This window comes from Leuresthes tenuis, unplaced genomic scaffold, assembly GCF_036924035.1.
Source record: "Leuresthes tenuis unplaced genomic scaffold, fLeuTen1.0.hap1 SCAF_9, whole genome shotgun sequence".
NCBI lineage: Eukaryota > Metazoa > Chordata > Actinopteri > Atheriniformes > Atherinopsidae > Leuresthes > Leuresthes tenuis.
The window spans coordinates 21651365-21674477 of record NW_027325363.1 but is presented as its reverse complement, the minus strand read 5'-3'; the positions used below and the strand labels follow the sequence as shown (position 1 = coordinate 21674477).

General features: G+C 40.4%; 1 protein-coding gene across 4 annotated transcripts in view; it reads left to right on the top strand.

The window, feature by feature from the left end:
- The window catches only part of kirrel3b (kirre like nephrin family adhesion molecule 3b), a 160179-nt gene that overhangs the window by 86254 nt on the left and 50812 nt on the right, over positions 1-23113 (top strand). For all 4 annotated transcript variants that reach the window (XM_072392830.1, XM_072392829.1, XM_072392828.1 and 1 more), the window contains exons 3-4: positions 11715-11864; positions 16556-16705. In XM_072392830.1, the coding sequence (XP_072248931.1) occupies positions 11715-11864; positions 16556-16705 (300 nt within the window). The remainder of the gene's footprint in view (positions 1-11714; positions 11865-16555; positions 16706-23113) is intronic.

The following is a 23113-nucleotide window of genomic DNA, read 5'->3' as shown; positions in this document are numbered from 1 at the left end:
GAATGAGAGCCCTGCAGAACTTTCCAGCTTGCAGCTGGCTTCCTGCCCCTCAGTGGGACAAAGGCTCTGACAACCTCGGCAATGGCAGCCACGGGTAATAACCATGGGTAACTGCACAAGTGCTGGAGTCACAGAGACAGTTCAGTGACCAGGCGAGCAAAGGCAAGTGCCGACGAGAGCCGGTGAGAGCACAGTTAAAACTGCAGAAGGCCGCGACTGCTTTCTGTTGAGAGAGCTTCTAATTGGTTTAAAACTCATGTCATCACCACTTAAGAGTGGTTGAAGATATGCCTCCACAACCCCGCATCCATGCACACTAAGTGCAGAGGAGGTGAGGACCTATGCTGGATCATGAACAGGTCTAAATGGAAGATCGTTTGATATAATGAGGTATAGCTACTCCCTGGAGAGAACTCCATGGTAGATGGCACAGTTTTTATGACTGCTTTTAATGTGTGGCATTCTGTCTGAAACTGCCTATATTCCCAATGTGCTCTCATTAAAGCAAAGGCAGCACAGGATATTTCCCCACTCTATAACCCACACTAGACCTGCAGTCCACGCTCTCTGTCTATCCTCTTCCTGTTGTTGTTGTTTTTTTCTAGTAGAGCTAAGCTGCAAGTAATAGGCACTGGCACAAACCTGCCTTTTTGGTAATGAGATACAAAGTGTTGAAGGAACTATTGGGTCACTCACTTACCCGCTGCTTGTTGAGCCACAGGGATTTAGCTGGTGAACTTTACACTCTCCACAAAAAGTGACTCAGTAATGTCTGACCACTACTCTTAAACAGCTCAGTGTCACATGTAAGCACATCCTAGCGGGAGCGACTCTTTGCAAAAGAATTATTAGTAAAATCATCACCCAGCTGAGCTGAGAGTGTGGAGGAGCCCTGTCGTATTCTTCTTTCCTTCTTTTTTTCTTTTTTTCAATTCAAAGATTCAGCTACATCTCCCTTAAGTGTTTTACCTGCACAGAAAATTAGAACTGGTGAGAGCAAAGCTGGCATCAAATTGGAAAAATGGAAAAGAGTCATAGAGACCGCGCTGAGCTGGGGCTTGGTTGCATGGGAGGAGCATGGGAGTTTAAAGCTCCGCCACAATCGGCAGCAAGATTATGGCCCCGGGCATTGCTTTTGGCAAAAGAAAGGGGCGGGGGGAAGGAGAGAAAAAGGTTTGGGGAAAAAAAAAAAAAAACTTTACAGAAAAAGCTTTCTTGAGACTTCACAGTCTGGTAACCAGGATGCTGAGTTGAATGTGGCAAAGTGCCCCAGGGGAGGCCAGGAGCACTGAGAGACAGTAACCTGAGATGAGAGGTACCAGAGATTCAGCATCAAACCACTCTTATGATCCACTGGAGGCTATGCTCTCTGAATTTAGTCACCAAGTCCCAGTAAGGGCCGATAGCAGCTGTCCTGACAGTCTGCAGGCTTTGGTTATGTGGCTTCTGGGTTAAAATGCTTCGTTTAAGTCGCACAGAGGAAGATTTATTGCATCTGCTAAAGGCAGACCATTTTCTGAGAAAATGTCTGAGGTGCTGAGGACCTCAGAGAAGCAAAACAGCTCTTTAAATATATGATTCGATTCAAAGTGTTTCAAAATTCTGCAGAGAAATTTTCTTGAAAGTAAAGCATTATCAATTAGTTGAAGGTTTTTTCGCTGACAGTTTCTGGCAAACCTTTTCCTATCATTATCCTCTGGTTTATATTACCACCTTAAGTCTCCTAAATCCTGTGACTACTTCATCTTGCACAGCTGTGCACTTTTATGGCATTTGTTAATGCACTGTAAATGGCATAAAATATGACAAGCGCGGGTTTCTGCCAGCCCTTGCTTTTATATCATTTTTTTACACCATTTTGAATTCCCATTTATTTATTTGAAGGCAGATGTGATTTTATGTCCTCACCATGGCTGTAAAAAGCTACTTTGAAATGCAAATTAAGCTTTGATTGAGGGATTTTCATGAAAAGGGTGTTGTGTACGAGGTGGCAGTATGAAAGGAAGTCCAAAGGGAGATGTTTAGATTTCCCATTTGGTCCTTGGTGATGAATTGCTGAAGAATCGCATAGTCTTGTAGAGGACAGTATAGGACACAGTAAGTCCAAAACTTGCTTATAAAACACGGCAGACAGGCGTCTACTTTGGTGTTCTCACTGTAATTCTCATGAAAGCAGACTTCTCGTTCAAAACACACAACAGCTTTACATCCTTTTTTACCACTTTAGAGACATTGCCTTCGGCTCTCCGGAAATAATGTTTTTTGTCCATTTAAGGGCAGATTTCAAAGAAAGGCTTTGGGAATCCAAATGAAATTACAGGATAGAGTGTCTGCTTAATGCCTTATATGCGCTTAAAGTTAGAGTGTACACTTGAAAAGGTAATGGCTTTTTTGCAGTCAAGTATTATGGTGGCTCCCACACTGAAATGGATCTCTTTACTCTCATCTTGACAGTCCTCTTAGTGAAGGTGTGGCATAATGTAGTTCCTCCTCAGGTCTCTTATCTCATGTCAGTGTTATCCTGCACACCTTGATAAAGCTTCCCTTCCTCCCTTGTCTTGTAACAACATTCCACTCTGTCTGACAGGTTCTGCAGCTAGCTGGAGTCTGACTCTCATCTTTCTGTTTACACACACACACACACACACATTTAAGCAGGGTTCTCCCACTTTCCCAAAAAGCTTTTTTTCCCCTAATGTAGCAGGTTTGGACTTGCAGCAGCTTACATGTATTTGGTTTAATCCAAAGTGTATTACACTCATCCCCATCGCCTGTGTTAATGGGTAGCACCGCTGACACCTTCCAACCTGATAACCAGACAGGAGATAAGTTTGATACTCTCTAATGGTATAACAGAGACTGGCAAGAGAGATGTTTTTGCTAGATGGTGGCAAAGGTGATCTGTTTTTAGAGGTGTTTTGGAATTTGAACCAGGCAGGTTTGGCATACAAAGTGGATATTAAAGAGCCAACTGTGAATTGGAGCGGTTCCACGACGTGTGAAGACGGACGTCGTTAAACGACCTGTTTAAACGACCTGTTTCCAAATCACATAGAAGATAAAATAAGTTATAAATGAAATAAGACATCACCTAAGATAATAACTGACATTTACATGCCACTCACAAACATGCAAATGCAGCCATAAAAAGGCAATACACTTCTAATCCTAGTACACCTCACCAGTTTAATCACAGCTCACTTGACACTGCAACATTTATGAGCATTTATGGTAAAAGCAGAATGCCTGTGTTGCCTGTAATGGCCATGGCTGAGCCACTGACGTTGTGATTTAACCTGGCACTTTGGCAGTAGCGAGCCGCTCCTCCAAATCAAGGCTAAGTGGCGGATTCATCAGTGCCCTGTCGAGATGAAACACTCGCCCGGCGGTGACACGGAGATGAGGCCCTGATTGGGACAAATACGTCTCCCTCCGGTGTCAGCTCTCATTCACCGGTCTGAGCGCGGGCTGAAAGAAAGACAAATGTTTTGATTAGGGGTCTCTTTCAATGTCACAGCAGCCAGTGAAGAAGAATGAGATGAGGCCGTCTCCAAGGGAAGCATTGGCTGGGGACGATGAGAGGAAAATGGATGTCTCCACTGTCTGGAGGGTGTTTAATGGAGATTGTGAAACAGAAAGCTCTTTGAAATCACCTCTTTAATTGAGACGGCATTTCTTTTTCCAGATCTATCCATCTATCCATCTATCCATCCATCCATCCATCCATCCATCCATCCATCCATCGCATTGTAAGCTGTCTTGCTGTCATTTCTTTGAAAGATGTGACTCTGTTATAGAAAACTTCTCTTATAGGTAGCCTCTAGTCTTCCAACCGTTGCTCAACCTGCCTGCTGCTGTATAGTGCAGACATAAGAAAAGGCTTTACATAGCTCCAAATGTTCCCGTGAAGAACACACTGCCGATGCCTGCCTTCAAGAGATTGTGTGAAGCAGAATGCGAGGAACACACAACACAGTTTTGCCAGAGATACTTCAACAGATATAGTTATAACTCTATAAATCTTAACCCGCTCACCCTTTTTCTCCCACGTCACCTCTCAAAAATGTGTTCATTAACAATGTGCAACTAGGTACGCTATATGAACATTTAAATCATAGTCTCATTGTCCCAGCTGGCAATGAATCTGAACTGAATAACTGACAGGTTAAAGAAGGCATGTTAAAACCTTTATATGAGTGGGGCGGCTTTTACCAAACCACCAGAAACATCCCTTTAAGATTTTTTTTTCTCTTTTTTCCAAGTGCTTTGATGTATCTCTTGATTTAATCTCACTCAGCAAGACAGAAATGCTCCAAGTCTTGAAAGTCAAGGTACACTTTTATCTTGTCAGCCCTACAAAATATGAGTTATGGCTGGACAAAAGGCAGTTTAATGCAGCTTTCTGTGCCTCTGACATACCCTGTAATGGAAAAATGGGACTCTGGCTCAGAATATATGATATTCCCCATTGGACTAAGACCCTCTCTACACCCCATCCATCAAGCCAGTCACCTGAGTCTATTTCAAATGTTCATTGTTTCATAATGAATATGGTCAATCCTAATGTCGATCCAGTTGGAATACCTTTAAAGGCTCCTCGTCTGCACGAAAATCTTCCCTCAGTGAATTATCAAGAGTCTTTATGTCCAAACACTCAATAAACTCTGAAGTCTTCATAAGTCAGCAGCAATACAACAGCAAGCCTGGCCTCTTAAAACAAATATTTAAAGAAATACTCTAGTAGCGGAGTGAACTGAAGAGGCAACGTGGACAAAGAAAGGATATAATGACGGGATAGGGAAACAGAAGGGACCCTTCCTGTTCAATCAGGCTCTATCTGAACTCACAAACTCCCTCATTTGCATCTCTTTTATGTCCCCGCTTCCTATCATGCCAAAGTGTATGCTAAAAAAGTAGTCCGGTCTGCACAGTGAATCGCTCTATTTCCACTTTTTAATCAATACCAGCCAGGGAAGGAGGGTTAGGTGGCGTTCACTTGCATTTATGCTAACTAGAATATTTCAACCACTCTCTTTGAACTGAAGTTACCTTGGAAACCATCCCACAGAAGTTGCTGCTTTGTGACAGTAATTGCAATCAGTGGAAAGACTAGGTCTTGTGTTTACAGAACTTCTGAACACAAAATCTCATACACATCCAGCAATTAGATTTCTTTGTGTGCATTGTTGTACTCGGACAGCTTTGAAACTGACAGCGTAGAAGACCTTTGCTCTTCATTAAAGCCCACTCTCCTTTTATCAATCCGTGGAGTATTTATTTGTTTTGGATTTTGAATCCATTCCATGGCTCATGATTCCTTAATGACCTCTGCACCCCCACTGTATGGAAACTGCAGATGAAGCAGCCAAAGAAGGTTTAATAAAGCATTTGAAGCCCCTGATGCTCCTCTTTCTGATGTCCATGAAATCTTGCTTCTTCTGGCCGTGTAGCCGATGATAAAGCGAGTGCCTGGAAGGCCTTCCCGCTGTTGCCATTTGTAATTTTTAGAAGTCGTTGTTGGATGCGATCTGTCTTGATTGTGCCTTGGCAACTGTCATGCTCCACTAATGCACGATGTGAGAGGGGGCATAAATGCAGTGTCTTCCAGCCGCACTGATGTTTATCTTCCCCGCTTGATGAATTTGCATTCCCACCGATAAAATTTGCTCATAATGACAGGCATCATGGCGTGGATGGGCCGAGCGTATTATCAGTCTGGATACAGTGTTTGTTTTACAAGTGGACAGGCAGGAAAAAAGGATTTGAACATTCTGATGAGATTGATAGTCACACATGCCTCCCTTTATGGGCTAGATAGAGCTTTATGAAATATTCATTATTGGTTACCAACATTGGCTGCCTCCGAGGGATTACATTTTTATATTAATGTAGTGGCCCTTGAAACAGAACTGCTCAGCATCGCGTCGTCTCACTGTTTGTGTTTGTGGCAAAAGCAGGCTGGACATCTTTGAATTCCAATGTCGGACAAGAAACAAACAAATCTAATAAAAGTACACCTACCTGGGCAAGCATGATAAATGCAGTGGCAAATATTGGAAGTCTTGCGAGTCCTGCTTTTCCTTTACTCTGAAAGTAGCTGTTTCTTCAGAATATAGAATGCTTTGTGTGTATTTAAATGGTGAACTTTACTTAAACCATATACTGTGCATTGACTAAAAGTGTTACCCTTGTTTCCTTGTAAGACTAGAGACGGTGAAAGACATGTAGTTTTGGAGACTGATGGTCTACGGGTGGTTGATCAATTACGCCAATCTGAATCATTAGGTGACTTCTGAAGTCAAATTATGAATAAATCATACTTTAGTGCAAAGATGACTAAAGTGTGAATTTCAACAGTTAGGTCTGATAATTAGCTGGCACGTTTCTGTCACACATTTGCAATAATGTTACTTTAACACCTCTGAAACTGGGCCTGTTAACTTTTTTGGTGTCCCCTACTTTTAAAAAAGAGACATTTCACTGAATGCATTTATCACCCGTCTGAAACTCATTTTCACAAACACGGAGAAGAGTCTTCGAACCACAGGCAAGGTCTTTTTTTTTCTTTTTTCTTTTTTGTGTTGCTTTCCTGTCAAGTTAATGATTATCCTGCACGGAATTATAAAATCACAGCCATTAGACTCATGGTAAGATTTCCAGAATATTCGGTGGAGTTGTTCGCTTATGAATAATCATTATTGTCTGATTAAGAGAGACAGGGAAACAAGTTTCATTTGGTAGAGATAAAGATTTTGCTGGAGTAATCTATATTGCAGGGGATTTGTGTTTGTTCGGAATCACAGGTCTGAATTAAACACCTATGAAGCCTCATTGCTGGAGTTAAGTAATGATTTACAAAGCTTCAGAGAGGATTTAAAAAGAAAAGCTGGTCATAAAGTTAAAAAAATAACTTTTTTTCCTGCATTGTGCACTATGCACGTGTGGTTTAAACAAATGAAGCAGTTGGAGCTGCGCGGAGCGGAGATGATATTTTTCATGTAACTTACTGCAAGTCCTTCGGGTCATTACAATACAGTCTATAAGAATAAGTTGATTTTGTCCCTATAACCTCACACCTTTAACAAGCAGCCTGTCACCTATGGCAACAACAGTGCATTCGAGGGAGATAAAAAATATCCCCCCACACTCGCACCAGTTCGCTCTCCAGTCCTTCCACTTTCATAGAAACTGAATATGACCAGCAGCAGTGACATAAAACAAAGAAACTGACCATTCGCTACCAAATACCAACACACATATCTGCCTCCTCCACCCCTCCCTATCAGGACACTCTCCTGTGCTTCTAAACTGTTGGTATAAAATGCCAAGGCCAGCGGGGTAATAGTTTTTGATAATGATCACGGGCTAAGCTTTGGTGCTGTGTGGCCGCATGCCGCACAGACAGCATGCTGATTATTCCTCTGAAGTGGGTTGGATGTGTGTCCGTAACGGTAATTTCTGGGCCTGATTGGCAAAGAGCGATGAAATTGGGGGCAGTTAGCACTGAGGGGAAAATAACGCTGGAGAGTGTAGAAATGCAGCAGTCGTCCAATGGTAAACAAATTATCTGAAGTGAAATGACAACATTAGGGAAAGCAAAGTGCTGGTCCACATTATGAATATGGCTTTGGGCTCAGTTTTTTTTTTTTTTTTCAACTTCCTGCTTTTTTTTTTTTTCCACACCATTTGAAACAACTGGGCAGTCCTCATCAAAGATTTCTGACCACACTCTTTCAAATGCTGGGTATTCAATCAAACCCAGCATGAGCCACAGTCTTTGATTCCATGCACATAAACATACTTTTGATGCCAAAGTAGAAAAAAAAAAAAAAAGAAGGGGAATCAAATACACTGATATAGGAAAGCAAAAAACCTACAATATTTTTCACAAACATTTTAAGAAGGTAACTTCTCTGCCCTTGGTAATAAAAACAATTATTTTCTATTGTGTTTAAAGTCTGCCACCTTATTATCCAAATCCTTAGAGTTCCTTTGAGTAAAGGAACCAGTCTGAAAAGCGACTACAATATGTAAACTTTTATTTTTCTCCTTCTTTTTAAGGTCTAGTCACATTGGAGGCCTGTGAAATACCCATACGGCCGTCAGTCAGTGTCTATAGCGACAGACAAAGGGTGTCTGTTTCCGCTTTGTGTGCCCACACATTTAGAGAACCTGAAGTCAAGGCCCATTTGACTCACACCAAATAAGCATGCCTACATTGTTTTCCATTTTATTTTATTTACTTTTTCTTTTTTTTTATGAAACAATCTCTCCAGTAAATCCCATTAGGATGCTTTATAAAGCATCATTAATGTGGATCTCCAACTCTGCGGGCACCTGAACACAATCGCCTTCCCTTCCCTCCTATTACTGTCAGTGATGAAGACTAAAGTGAGGTGTTTGATTCTTAATTGCACTTTTCAGTTATGACAATATTTGTCATCGCTAGGAGAGGGGACAGGTTGTCGTTTCCCCACTTCGTGCCATGCGTGGTGGCGAGTTTTCTTTTCTTTTTTTTGTTGTTTTTACCAACACGCCTAGTGAAGGATAAACCTGACAGATGTGACAGAGATTTATTCATTGCAGGGGGGATGGATAGATGGATGAATGAATGTCGCCACCTTGATGGAGGACCCAGCGCTCTGCTGCAGATCAACCCATTTCTCTGCAGCTCTGTCTCTATGAAGACACTGTTGTTGCAAAACCCAGCCAGGCTTTAAATCGAATGAAGGAGGTCACTTTAAACTGATTAAGTGACAAGTACAAGCGCTTGTCAGTTAACTCTTTGATTCTGTTTGTACCCTAAAAGTCCTTTGAGGACATTTATTGGAATGGAAACAAAGAGTATACTTTTAGAAAATTGCTTTTAAAGAAGACATCGTCGGACATCAGACCAGGTTTTGCATCTCAAAATGTGACATTAAAAGTTTCAGAGGTTGGACTTTTGCTTTCATTTTTGTGTGTGTTCAAATTTAATAGAATTTTGATTTTGGTTGTTTTTGATTTGTCTCCACAATTATAGTGTAATTGATGAGTAAACCATCATGCCGTCATTCAGTTTCAGCGCTACATGGCAGCCGCGCTTCTTGCAGCTCTGTTCAGTTCAGGTCATTCTTTCTCTTGCTCTTAAGTATTCCACTGACATTGTGCCATAGATTTGTTTTAAGTTCCCAGAATGACCTCAGATCAAAAAATGTAAAATCCTCATAAAGCCCATAATTACATCATGAGTTACACCTTCCCTGCCAGTTAGATGCCTTTCAAACACCTTTTATTTCTGGCACAGAGCTTCTCTTGGAGATAAAGGTCACAGATATTCAAAAAGCAAAAAGAGAAGAGAACTTATTTCCTTCCATATCATTCGTACAAAGACTCCTCTGTTCATCAGTTTAGCTCTTCTTCAGACCCGTTATTTTGCTATTTCTTGTTTTTTTGTGGTCCTGCTTCCATTGAGGCTGGGGTCAGCCGAGGAAGCAGCCTTGAAAGGAACACAGAGCAATATGGTTGTTATTGGATAAATGTTTGCTTCTGAAAAACAACGGGTGACATAAAAAAGTTACCATCTCTCAACTTCTGTCACACTACCACATTTTGGAACTGTGACCAGACATACCCATGACACATTTTTTCATTTTTTTCTTTGGGAGACCTGACTGTGAACTCAGCAACACATCTTTCTGTGAAACACGCTTTACTTGAGGGAGAAATTTTTACCTATTAATTCAAACTTTTGCATGTACTGGATTAAAAGTCAAATATTTGTGGACTAAAGTGTGACTGAGAATTTTCATGAAGGCATAGATCAAGTCCCAATCTATGTGTGCAAACACATCACTGAACATACGAAACAGGATGACAACATGCAGCTGCATCACAGGCTTTCTCTCTCTGTTGTTCGATCGGTCCAAAAGACAACGAGCGTGAACACTTTATAAGCATGTGCAGGAGAATGATCCCTCCGGAGTTAAATCACTGATATCACAGGCTGGACTGCTTGATAATATAAGTCATGACCAAGACAATATAGAGGCCCGTCATGTTTAAAATGATTTTGTGAGCAAGGCCTCATATATATATATATATATATATATATATATATATATATATATATATATAACACAGCTGAGATACGCTCCTCATGTGGGAACAGTCAAAGCTGAATAAAGCAGTCTGGGTTTGAAGGGTGATATAAAATGATGTTTTCACCTAGCCGACGTCAGCCACAAAATACATTTTCAAAGTGCATCTTGGTCTCGGGCCACAGAATGATGAAAAGCTCATTATATGGTTAGAGGAAAACCACTTTGTTTCTTAACTGATATTAGTTCTGATGGAAGAGGCAGCGCACAGGATTGTGTATTTCGTGTTGCGCACGGCTAATTCCGGCTGTGGACACAGTGAAGAGACCGCATGAATGTGAGTGAGTTTAGATATAAACTTGTGCCTGCAGCTTCAGTCAGATGGAACAAAGTTCAAGGCTGCAGAAGACGACTTAGAGATTCTGATTTTCCATCTCAATTCAAATCATTTTCTTAAATGACAAGAACCCGTTGATTATTTGGGGTTTGATATATTGAAGGGTGGGTACCTTCATTTGAATATAAAACTAAGCACACAAAGGAGCTGCGTGATACAAAGACGTAAGATGACAACACGCTTTCACAATCCATGCAGTCTTTACCCTCTTATTGTGAATCACTACGTGCTTTGGTCGGCTTTCATTTGCATATGATTAAGGTGAAATAAATGCGCTCGGATGGAGCCATTTCAGCGTAATGGCTACACATGCGCCAGTTTGTGCAGCAGGTGCTTCTGTGTTTGTGTTTCTACACTTATCAAAGAGGCAGGACATTAAATTGAAAAATTGCAAACAATTGAATGTATAAGTTTGAAAATGAGAACAGACTGTGGACAAAAGTGCCTCAGAGTGTGAGTGAGTGAGTTGCATGTTGAAAACCTGCTGCAGCGTGTGCTCCTGGAGCAGGCTGGGGGTGTCGGGGTAAATGCATGTCAGTGTGTGTAGGCTACTTTTGATTGGCAGACTGCTTGTGCATTTAAGTACACTAATCTGTACCCTGCTTTCTGATCTCAGCCCCCCAATCTCAACTCACATACACCTTTAACTGTCACTGTACCCCCTCCCCATTAACGCACCTTCAACAGAGTTCACTCTTCGGCACTTTCTGCTTGAACACACAGCAGAGCAGTGCAGTTAAAAGCAGCTGCACAGTTGGAATACATGGGTGTGAGCTTGAGTTAATGTATGCTGCGAGAGCAGTGTTGGCAGACAAGATTGTGTTGTGTGCTGTGGTGTGTATGGGCCCAGCCCATCTGCACGGTGACATCCTTCATAAAAGAACTAAGCTGAGCTATGATGGCTGTCTCTTAGCCTGCACTTTAAACCTGCTGCTGTACTCTGATCCCAGCAGAGTCTTGTCTCTGTGTCATGAATAGTAAAATGGTGTGCCACATTTGTGTATCACCTTTTTCGGCTTCTTCCAACAAAAGTTGACATGAGGTTTGAGTGAAACTGGAGGAAATTGGAACTTTGTGCACTCTCATTTAGCGTTTGAAAAATTGAAGGCGTCACTTATTCTTCACGTGGATTTTGAACTTCCACATACCTCTTGTGTGGAGTATTTTAGAATCACAAAATGATACAAATAAGTCAGACCTAACATCCACCTTCTTTTCTTTTTTTTTTTCTCCTAAAGGGGCAGAGGCCATGTTTTCCCAGCAGCCACAGGACCTGGTGGTGGTGGCAGGCCAGCCGGTAACATTACCATGCACTATCCCCGGATACCACGGTGTTGTCCTGTGGATTAAAGATGGCCTGGCACTTGGAGTTGGCAGAGACCTTTCCGGTATGATGCAAGATTTATCAGCATTTATTCATCTATTCATTTATTCATATTCAAATGGCTGCTTTTTGTCATCTAACACATGTCAACAGGTTACGCTTTGACAAACACCTGCTATCACTGACAGATGAAAGAAGTCTCATCATAGCCTGTTAAAGAAAGACTACATTACAAGAGAAGTAATTATATCACTCAATTTGACCAAGCAGAATTAAACATTAATTCTGGCCTCAGCTATAAGCAGGCTTCAATCTGTTATACTTTGTGTTTGGCAGAGGAGCAGTGAAATCCAAAGAGATGTGAAATCAGTCGTTTCACTGGTCTTTCCCTGTTGCTTCAGGCTGATAAATGGCATTTTGTAAAGTAGCTCATGTCCACCTAATTAGATTCCACCTCGTGCGTAATTGTCTTAATTGTTTCATTTGGAGTAAAGTGACTACTGCACTGTCATTTAGCAACCTTTTGTTCCTCCAGTCGTGGCTTATGCATATTCATGACATTGCTGGACTTTAAGGAAACTTCCAATAAAAAGTTCAATTGAAATTTATATTGAAAGATAAATTCAATAAACGACAGTTTGAGAGGAATAGAATAGTGTTTATACATATATATATATATATATATATATATATATATATATATATATATATATATATATATATATATGTATACAGAAATTCTCCCAATGCAGATAGCAATTTGAACATACACTCAGCACCCGATAAACAGCAGTATGCAACTTTCTTATTTTAGAGATTTCCATCATATACCTACACACAGTGACCGCTGAGAAATCTGGAGTTAATTGCAATTCAAAGTGCAATCCCACAACTGTGGCCCTTTTTAAAACCCAAATATCTCTTACAGTCATGAATGATTAAATACCGTATGTACTGTAGTAGAGATTGGGGGTTTACTACCCTCTGACCATTGGCAAAGACTTTCCTGTTGCCGACTTGCTTTGTAATTAAACCTCAGTGGCTGACTGAGCCCCAGTAAAGCCATTCTATTCTCAATTCAGGTCCTTATCAGGCCCAAGGGAGGCTGAGAGGTAGCTGTAAACAATAGTCTTGCAGCCTTTGGATCTCCTTTGGAGGAAGAGGAGTTAGACGGAGAGAGTACTTATGATTGCTTGAGACAGAATGAAAGAGAGGGAGAGCACAATTTTATATAGGCTCAGAATTGAGCAGAGATGTTTATCCTCTTATGTTTTTATTGATTTAACATGACAGGATGTTCAAGGTGAAATCTCATTTCAACAACAAGCAAAGTCAGGCGAAGGAATATGAAGAGAAAAAAATAATGCTGGGTCGCAACACTCAAGGAAATGACAGGAGATCACCCTTAAACAACACATCTGGGGAAAGCTTAATAGTCACAGACAGGATTAAGTATTTCTGGCTTTCTGCATAACCATTCTCTTCTAGAAAAGAGCTGGAGTGTTTCAAAAAGGGATGAAAGTGGTTTACGTGAGGAGGAATAGCCACCTACCTGGAAAAGGAAGGTTTCTAAAATCACCAATCTGAGACGGACCAGAGCTGGGTGCCTTCTGTTGAGACAGATGACACTTTCTTTATATCTTAAAAAAAAAAGAAGGGCGCTTCACAGCTGTCCTTTTTCATCTTTCCTGCCTACCTAAATAAGTAATATACGGAGCAGTAAAAGAGTGATGGTACATCAGCACAAGATGTACACAATGAAAGGCAAGTGGCAGATGTATACACAAAAAAAAGCAGTGAATCAAATGTCGCATGGAGCATTTCAATAATATAGGTCTGCTCGGCTATTCATAGAAAGAAGCTGCGCTGGCAGCATGCTCCGCCTGGGACCTGTTTCCATTCACAGGAGCAGTGATTAAACCCAGAGAACTCTTTCACCATTCAGAGCGAGAAATCACAGCACAAAAGCCAATGATTCCTATCTATCCATGAATTTCCTCTCCGTTCCCTTCTGTGTTACGCTTTTCCACTCTAATTAAAGAAAAGTGCGGTGGCCCCACAGCGGCTCAACATACCAATCAAATGCCATGAATATGCATCACGTGAAATGTATCTGCCGCGCATGACGGTGGAGACAATGGACGAGGCAGCTATACGCGAATCCTTCCGGCACTAACATGGTATAAGATGAAGAGGGAAGTGTTTGTATACATTTTGAGAGGAGAGGCTGATTGCAGACCTGTAGAAGCAAGCATGTGTCACTCCTTCCTCTCATGAGAACAAATTGAACACCAGTCACCTGTTCACAGCTGCAGCAAACCTGTCTCTATCCCCTGGTGGTTGAGCTTCGCAAAACGTGTTCTAGGTGAATGCTATAAATCACCAGGCCATGCCTCTAGTGTCTCTATAGTTACACACATGCGTGCACGTACACCATTGATTCAGCCTCAAGACAAATCCATTTCTCCCTGATGGATTCATTACTCCTTAATGGGCCTATTTTACATTGTTTGCTTTGAGTAACACATTGTGTCTTTGAAATGTGCTGAGATCTAAGATCAATGGCCCTTTGTAGGAACACATCACATAGGCAGTGGCGATCAGTCTTCATGTGTGCCAGTGTCATTTCAATCATACTGACAAAATGCGTGATCAAGGTGCTTATAAGGTGGCCAAACTCATTTATGTATTTATATTCTTTAAAAATAAAATGATAACATCATTATCATTTACTATTTATCATAAATGTAAATGGCACATGCATTTGGATCCAGCTAATGCATAAAGATGAAACTGGAAGAGAGCCACATCCTTTTTTCTTAGTTTGCCAGAGGCACAGATGAGTTAACTTGGCAGATCATCTGTTTGTGGGAAAGAAATTGACACGGCTTGTACACTGCTACAATGACGAAAAGCAAAACAAAGTGTGTGAAGTTCCTTCTGTTTTCATGGTTTTCATGGCTGGCACGGTGAAGCAAAGCAGGCAGAGCGGAGTCAAATCAAGTTCACGTCATTGTGATTTGTCCAATGATCATTGCCCTTGTGATCCACAGTTGCATTATTGCTTTGGATCTCATCAGTGAACATAAAACTGAAGTGAAATGCTTCTCTGGGTGACCTTGTGCACAGAATGGTGCTTCCTCAACTTTAGGCGTCATTCGTAGCATGAAAAGGTTTGACAGCTTATTTTCAGTTGGGGGAAGGACGTCTTTAGTTGCGATCAGGTCCCTGTTCACCCTTTAGCCCTGACAACCTGCTTTACTTAAGATCCAATGTTCAATATTGTTGTAGCAAGTAATGTGAAAGTCCAAGAAAATAAACTATCATTACTGCAACTCGTTTCACATCAAAACACCACCTAGCAGATCTTACGTCTTTATTCACTCAAGCTAACTGTTTATCTTTTCAGCAGTTAACAATCTTTGTCAAGGACTTCTTTTGTACTTCGTCCTCCTACTGTATAGACTCTTAACATTAAAGGCTTCACGTAGGAGGATGAAATGCAAAGAGGTTTAATCGGCTGTAACTCACCCCACCAGTCTATAATGAGGCCTACTTCACGCTCTATTAACAGCTACTGGATTCAGTGAAGCAACAATTAGTAATTGGACTAAGAGCATATGATGGCTGTAGACAAATTTGAGGACTTATAGTCTGTCGAGTTGTGAAAAGATATGATCAGAGAAAAACTTAAGTTTTTTTTAAGGGTTATATGAAGTGAGTTGGGGTTAGATGTTATGAAGAAATCAATATTTCACTCCTTAATATTTTATGTAGGCAATAACCTGACAGCTGGATCGGAACTGACAGACTTTTTTGGAGGCAGATTGACAAGCAAGCGAGTCCCCGAGTATGAAGTTTTGTTTCGCTGAACAAAGTACACAGAGTTAGACACTGTGGACAGTCTGGCCTTGTTTCCTGGTAAAGATCTTCAGTTCAATTTTCTGCTCTCCGCACCAATCAGTTACAGAAGGTCAACTTGAAAGAAAGAGGCCTTCTCAGCGTGAACTTCATATTTCTTTTTCAGTGCAGTTTTTACAAACATAAATTCTTATTTCAGTCCTCAAATAGTATCCACAGTCATTTGAAATATAGGAGCAAGCTCAAAAAGAGAAAAAGGATTGAGGAGGATTGAGAGATGAGCAATTCTGAGAATGTGTGAAAAATCCCACCTTGTGCTCTGGTTAGTTCTTCCTGTTTATTTGCCCCCGTGGAGAGATGCACCGCACAGTGCACTCACAATGCAAATTTTGATAATAGTTCAGGGGATATCTTTAAAAACCGTGTAGCTTGACTCGCCCAGGTCTCTTGGATATTCTTTAGCTTTCCTCCCTTATTAAACTATAAATCATTTCACAGAGCAATACTGAACCAAGTCAAACTTGAACTGTTCCTGTTTACTGCTGTATTGAAACATGACTCTCTGGGATGCAACAACCCTCCACAGCAGCTCATTAACACGGCCAGGAGTGCTATAAAAACACGCATGAAAATGTATTGGGTAAATTAATAAATTAACAGTTTTACTATATGCACCAGTAAAGTTATCTACTTCTCTCTTCCCCGTGTTTTAACTGATGTACTTTTGCAGCTCACTTAGTGTGCTCATGTCAGTGCATGGAAATGTGGACACATGCTTGATAATAAACTAAATATTGCCTGTGAAAAGCTTCAAAATCACAAATGTGTGTTGCAGATGAGCAATATTTTGGTTTTGAAGGTGGTTTAGGTTGAATAAATGTGTTTGCACTGCAGGCTATCCACGCTACACAGTGATTGGCGACCACGGTTCAGGGGAGCATCATTTGCGAATCCAGCGTGTCGAGCTGATGGATGACGCAGTGTTTGAGTGCCAGGCTGTCCAGGCTGCCATGAGGTCCCGTCCTGCCAGGCTCACAGTGCTGGGTGAGTCAGAACTGAGCACACACAGACATCAAACAACCCAACATCGCTCTCGCCAATTCTGATCCAATCAGTGCAGCACAAAGCAACTCACGGACAGGCACTGGCTTCACAAGCTATTTTTTTACTCTTTTTTTTTTTACATTTGTCATGCAAGCGTTTCTGAGTTAACAGGCACGGTGACACAATCACAAGAACATGGCTTTGTTATCACTGAGTAGTACGTGATTCGATCTGAGGCAACTTTTGTGTCTTGGATTCGGAATGATGAACAATGCAGTCAGCAGACAAGTAGCCAAAATTCAGCTTTATTGAACCCTAATCATTACTCTGGGCAGAAACTAAGCCTTCAGTTTGTGCCCCTGTTCACTTTCCCAATGCAAACAAACACAGATATTCTTAATGTAAAGCATGATAAACAAAATACACTTTTATTTAAACCATTAGAGAATAATTAAAGACCAACCAGACAATGAGGGTCAGTAAGGCATTTCCATTATAACTTTCTTTCCTCCTCTTCAATTTTTTAAATTACCTTAAGCTTGAGAGGTCACAGGTTCTTAATTAAACTTCAGTGGCTTATCGTTCTGTGTGGCCATTTCTGCTTTGCTGGGTAGCAATCCTCCAACCTGTGGCTCCCGTACATTTCTCAGGCTCTTCAACCCACCCACTTTCTCTCAAAGCCTTCCTCCCGTGATGGTTGCTGAGGAGATACTGTAGCTGGAATCTATGTCAGAGCAACAGAGAAAAAGAGAACCGATGAATAAAAGAGTGGGGAGACTGAGCGGGGGTGTCTGCCTCACCACCAGCGCATGATCCGCCTTATTGATCCAGCCTAATGAAAAGTGAAACTAATGATTTTTAGGGGAGCAGGAAGCAGGGGAAGAAGAGAGAGGAGAAGACAAATTACTGCAAAGCATTTCTCTGGCCGGTGAGCCCCCTGCAAACGGATTTAAGTGAATAGATATGGAGATTCCACAGAAGAAAAAAAAACTTCCCTATATTCTTCTACTATTTCTTTCTTTCTTTCCTTTTCTAAATGTTATCTCCTTTTTCATCATTAAGGGCAGAGCTGAAAAACTTTGAGTGACAAATAAGTTTGAGTCCTAACATTTTATAGATACAGCTACTCAGAATATCCAGATACTTGATGAGAGGGCCATTCTATTGATGCAAGGGCCAAATCCATGGCTGTACCTCCACTTACACTGGTTGGAAACTGGCTGGAAACTGGCTGACATTAAGTAGCGTCATCTCTGATTGTCATCCTCTCTAAGGTGCCCTTGCTATTTTTCATAGAACTGAACATTTAATGTAAAAAAATTTTTTTTTCTTACAATGCCAATTCCAAAAACGTTGGGACTTTGTTTAAAGTGGAAACAAAATTGTGTTTCAATCATTTGCAAATGTCATAAATCAGTATGCTATTCACAATAAAACATTTCAAATGATGAAATTAAGACTTACTGATTTACTGATTTACTGATTCGTCAAAAAAAAAAATTGCTCATCTTGAGTTTGATGGCAGAAAGAACTCTTACAAAAGTTTGCAAATGGCAACAAAAGGCTGGAAAAGTAAATGATACTAAACAAAAATAGCTGGAGGCACATGTTTCTGAACTAAACTAACATTAGGTCAGTAACATACTTTAGCATAAAAACTGCACTTTAGAGAGGCAGAGTCTCTGGGAAGTAAAGGTGAGCCAAGATTTTGCAATCTAAAAAAAATCTGTGTCTGCAAATTGTGGGATCATTTCAGACTAGAATTGTGTAAACTGTGAACATTGCATCATCTGCGGTACATAATATCAGCAAAAGATTCAGAGAATTTGGAGACGTCTCTGTATACAAGGGGGCATGACTGGAACCGGGATTGGATCCCTGTGACCTTCGGACCTTCAAGTGACATGAAAAAAAAAAACAGGCACGATGCAGTCATGGAAATCCCCACATGCGTTCAGGAACATTTCCAGACTTTATTGTCCTACATTTAGGATCAATTTTTTATCTTTTTTTTAAAGTGTCACTGACTATATGAAGTGCCGAACAACAAACATGATTTTCCAATGCTTGACTTTTGATTGATGGTATGATAAAGCAGTGGGAAGTGCTGCAGCACTTATTAGCAGTCCTGTATTTATGCAATTATTCAGCATTGAGAGAGAAGGAAACCTTTCTTACCTATTTGGCTGACAGAGGGTGAGAGAGTTTATAATTCCTACCCAAAAGCTAGAATAGAGGGTGTTTGTTTAATCCCCTGCCAAGCGAGATGATTTCTGAAAGCACTGCCAAGGAGAATTCCAGGCTGATGTACACACAAGGTAATGGAGGTAATATATGCAAGGCCTGTGTCACTGCAAACTCCAAGCTGTCAATTACTTGCCAGCGGTGACAGAGTGTGTCTATCGACTCGGAAGACAGCTACGACCACACACACACACACACACGCGCGCGCACAGTATGCACAGACACAGACAGACATACATAGGCATCTACACAATATACTCTGACACACGCTCACCAGCACACAAACACACAGTCTCCCCTCCTCTGAGCTGACAGCAGAATAAATCTACAGTAAAACTCTCTCCTCCATCCCTCATAACTCCATATCATCCGAAACTCCTTCATGTACCGTATCAGAGGAACCTTTCTCCTCTAGAATTTAATAAGCCAGGAAATTACACAACACAAACATTTACTCACATCATTGCCAGAGAATACAAGTAGCATGTTTTGTAATTTTCTGCTGTTCCTCTCAATGAACCCGTAGCCAAAGTCTTTGTTTCGTCTTCATTCACTCCAGCCAGTTGTAAAAGAGGAAGTGAAATTAGGTAAATGACACTGACACCATCAACCATCCGCTAAGTTGTTTCACCAAAAAGCTCAGGGAAGTCATCGGTCAGTGAACTTAACACATCCAAGTATTTGCATGGCTAGCAGGCCTCACCCTGAGATGCCAAAGGAAAATCAAGGGCTTGTGAATTAGTTATGAAGGAAGAGAATAGAGGGTTTCAGGCCCCAAAAAAGAGACCCTTGAGGCTAATTATATCCTTTGCAGCAAGCTGGCACTTCTCCAGACCTTTGCTTTAATCTTTTTACCTTAGGATAGGAAACACAGGAATGAAAAGGGTGGGGAGATCATCTTTGCATGATTAAGGTCTGCGGCTGAAAAATTCATTCAAATTGAGGTGATTTTTTCAGTTACTTTAATGCAAACATTTTTTTATTCTTTGTCATTTGGAATGTGGTTATGTTCACCACAAATCAAATCAAAATGGTTTTTTTGGTGGGGGGTTGTATCTTGGCGTACATCGGATTTGTTCATCCCTGTTTTATTTTTTCTCTATAACTTACTAAACCCCCCCGAGTTAGTGGAAAGCCATTCACTTGAGTCCTCCCAATTTAAAGTGGTCACAAAAGGAAACGGAACAAACGGGCAATCTTTGTACAAGTGCATGTATGTCTTTACATTGAAGTTTGAATATTGCCCATCAAAGGAAAGTTATTATTTAGAGTTGATCGTTATACTTGCTTTTTGCTTGACAAAAGAAACTGATCTAGTGTCTTTTAAACCAACCTTGTTTATACTGTTGTCGAATGCTTTCATTATTATCCATTAGTCTCTTTCAGCTCTGCCCAGCGCAGCATCATTAGGGTCATATTACAGACTAAGCTACTGAGATCAGGCAGCATTTTTTTTTTGATCCCTTAACCTTACTTGAAGTAAATGGAGAGGGGTTACAAAGCCTGGCATTTATTAAGGAGACAATCTCCTCCCCTTACACAAAAATACATGGTTGTAAGGTTCAAGCTGAGGCAAATTTATGTGTCTATCGCCCTTCCACAAGTAAGCAATTCAAAGTAAGTGCTTAGGGTGAACATGATATATCATAAACAGAAAAAAAACATTTTTAATGTTAGCTTAGATGGTTCCATAAGGTGGAAGATTAAAAGAAATGCAGAAACAAAAGAAAGAAAAGTAAATGAATACATTTTTTTCAAACCTGAATATAGTTGCCCCTGTGGCTGTAGAGGCTCTATGAAAAAAAACAAAAAAAATGAAACGTTACAGGAGATGAAAGTTGTGTGGAGAATTTCTCTCAGATGTGTAGCGAATAAGAATAAAGGGTGATTTGGAATGTCAGCCAGATGACCTGAGATGTCAAGACTGTTGAGGTGTCAGCAGATCAGGGCTTTTGTAAACTAAGATTAGTATTTCAAAATCAGTGATGTTGTCCAAAGAAGTTGTTAGTATGGATCAGAAAGACTGAATATACGTTCAGAATATTTTGAATCTATCATACCTTTCCGGTGCAATTACTATATATAACAACATACGGTTCCCACAATACTTCTCAATACAAATATTGGCATATGCTTTTTAGGATAAAAAAAAAGAAATGGAGCTGTTTTGTCACTATTGTCCTTGTCCTTTAAAGCTTATCATTGCATTTGCCTAAAGGCAGTTTACCAAGTATCTTCTCTTTTCTTTTTTTTCAAACTGAATCAACAATACTGAGCAGTATAGAACAGTCAGTAATTAAAATAAGATTCATGTGCAGTTGTTGCAGGGAGTGAAACTCAAAGACCTTCCACAAGATCTGTCACAATGAGAAGCAGTCACAAACACAATATGATGCTGGTTTTGTGACAAACATAATTGATAGCATGCCATTTGAATGAACCATTGTGTGCAAGATATTTGTTTTCCCTTTTCTGCATTGTTAATGTTTTGGACCCACGCTTCAGCAACAATATTCATGCGCACAAAAGCCCAAGGGTATCTTTTGTTATTGTTGCATCCAACTGCCAAAGCTGAATCAGCCATTCCGGAGGATAAGTCTGAATTCATTATTTCTCAAGGATCACACCGCCATCTTTTTAGTAATGGAAATGAACTTCGAGGGCAGGGTGAATGAGAGGAAGAAAGAAAGAGGATAAAAAAAGAGACAAGAAGCCACTTAGGAATGTAAGTTTACATTCTGAGTAAGGACATTCACCATTGTCCATGAATGTCATTGTCCACGTTGTCTTCGTAAGCTGTTTAACAACTCAGAAGGTATAGATGTGGGATTTTTGAGCGTGTTTAAAAAGTCGCGTTACAGTAGTTGTTCTTTTGCTTTTTATGATAAGATTGTAATGTTTCAGGGTTGTCACACCTGCCATAATTGTAAGTTAGAATGTTAGTTCCCGTGTAATTTAACAGTTAATGTCACCGGTTCACATATAACAGGAGATAACTGTAGTTTATCAGCATAAAAACAAGAAACTGATTTCTCCCTCTCACAGGGAGCTGGCACAGTGGGCATATACATGCCCATTTCAGCACAAAAGTAGTGGTGTTCTAGTAAAACAGATATTAAAGACGCATCTCTTTTTTTTCTTAACCCCTTGTAAATAAATGTTGATAATGTGAAAAAGGGAAGAACCTGCAGCTCTCTTACCACCACATGGTGTAAATCCAAAATACAGAATTATACTGTTAAAATATGGAACAGCAGATGCACTGCAAAATAATACCGATGTCCCTGCTGTCTACTTTACAGTGAATTTATTTACAGAGTTAAAATAGTCACAGAAGAGAATTGAATCACAGCCACGGAAGCTGATACAATAGGCTTCATTGCTGTATGAAACCACAGGAATGCAGTCACAGTTTAACTAGGTGTTTGTTTAGGTTTTAGAAAAGGTATAAAAGTTTAAAAGCAACTATTTCCACCTCATTTAGAATGGTGATCATTTATGAAGTTGGGAAGAGATTTTAAATTAAGATTGTGTTTGGAACTGTATATGATATTAGATATTCTGGTAAATTTAGGATTGTTTTTGAAGAGGATACGCTCTAATGGTGAGAAACACATTTATCAATTAGCCCTGCACTACCCATTGTTTTTGTTGTTAAGCCTCGAGGCCAAATTGATGGGAGGCTGCTAATCTGAAAGATTTTATGTCTAAAGATTGCTCTGACAAAGAATGTACCAAGATTTCATACACAGAGATGGTCCCTCACCGGAAAATGGACAGCAAACAAACAAACAAAAATGTTTCCCAAGATAAAAAGAAAAAAGATGGTTGTGGAGTGTTTTTTACACCATCGATTTGCAGTAAAGGCAAAAGAATGTTCTTTACTTTGTTATGTCGGGTCATAACAGTATACCGTAAATCAGCCAAGTCTATATCCTGAAAAAGTGAGTCACATTTTGAGAAATGCTTATCAAATTTGGAAAACCTCCTGTGCAGGAAACCAATTTGTCTCTTAGAAAAGTTGATTTAAGATGTAGTCAAGCATCTGAGTAGTTAAAGTAGAGATAAGGTGTCTTAAAAAGCAGTCATTCTGGAGGAAAGTCCGTCTGTAACATTCATATTAGACTGCCTTTTCTGCCATTTTGTCTGCAACATGAGCTGGAA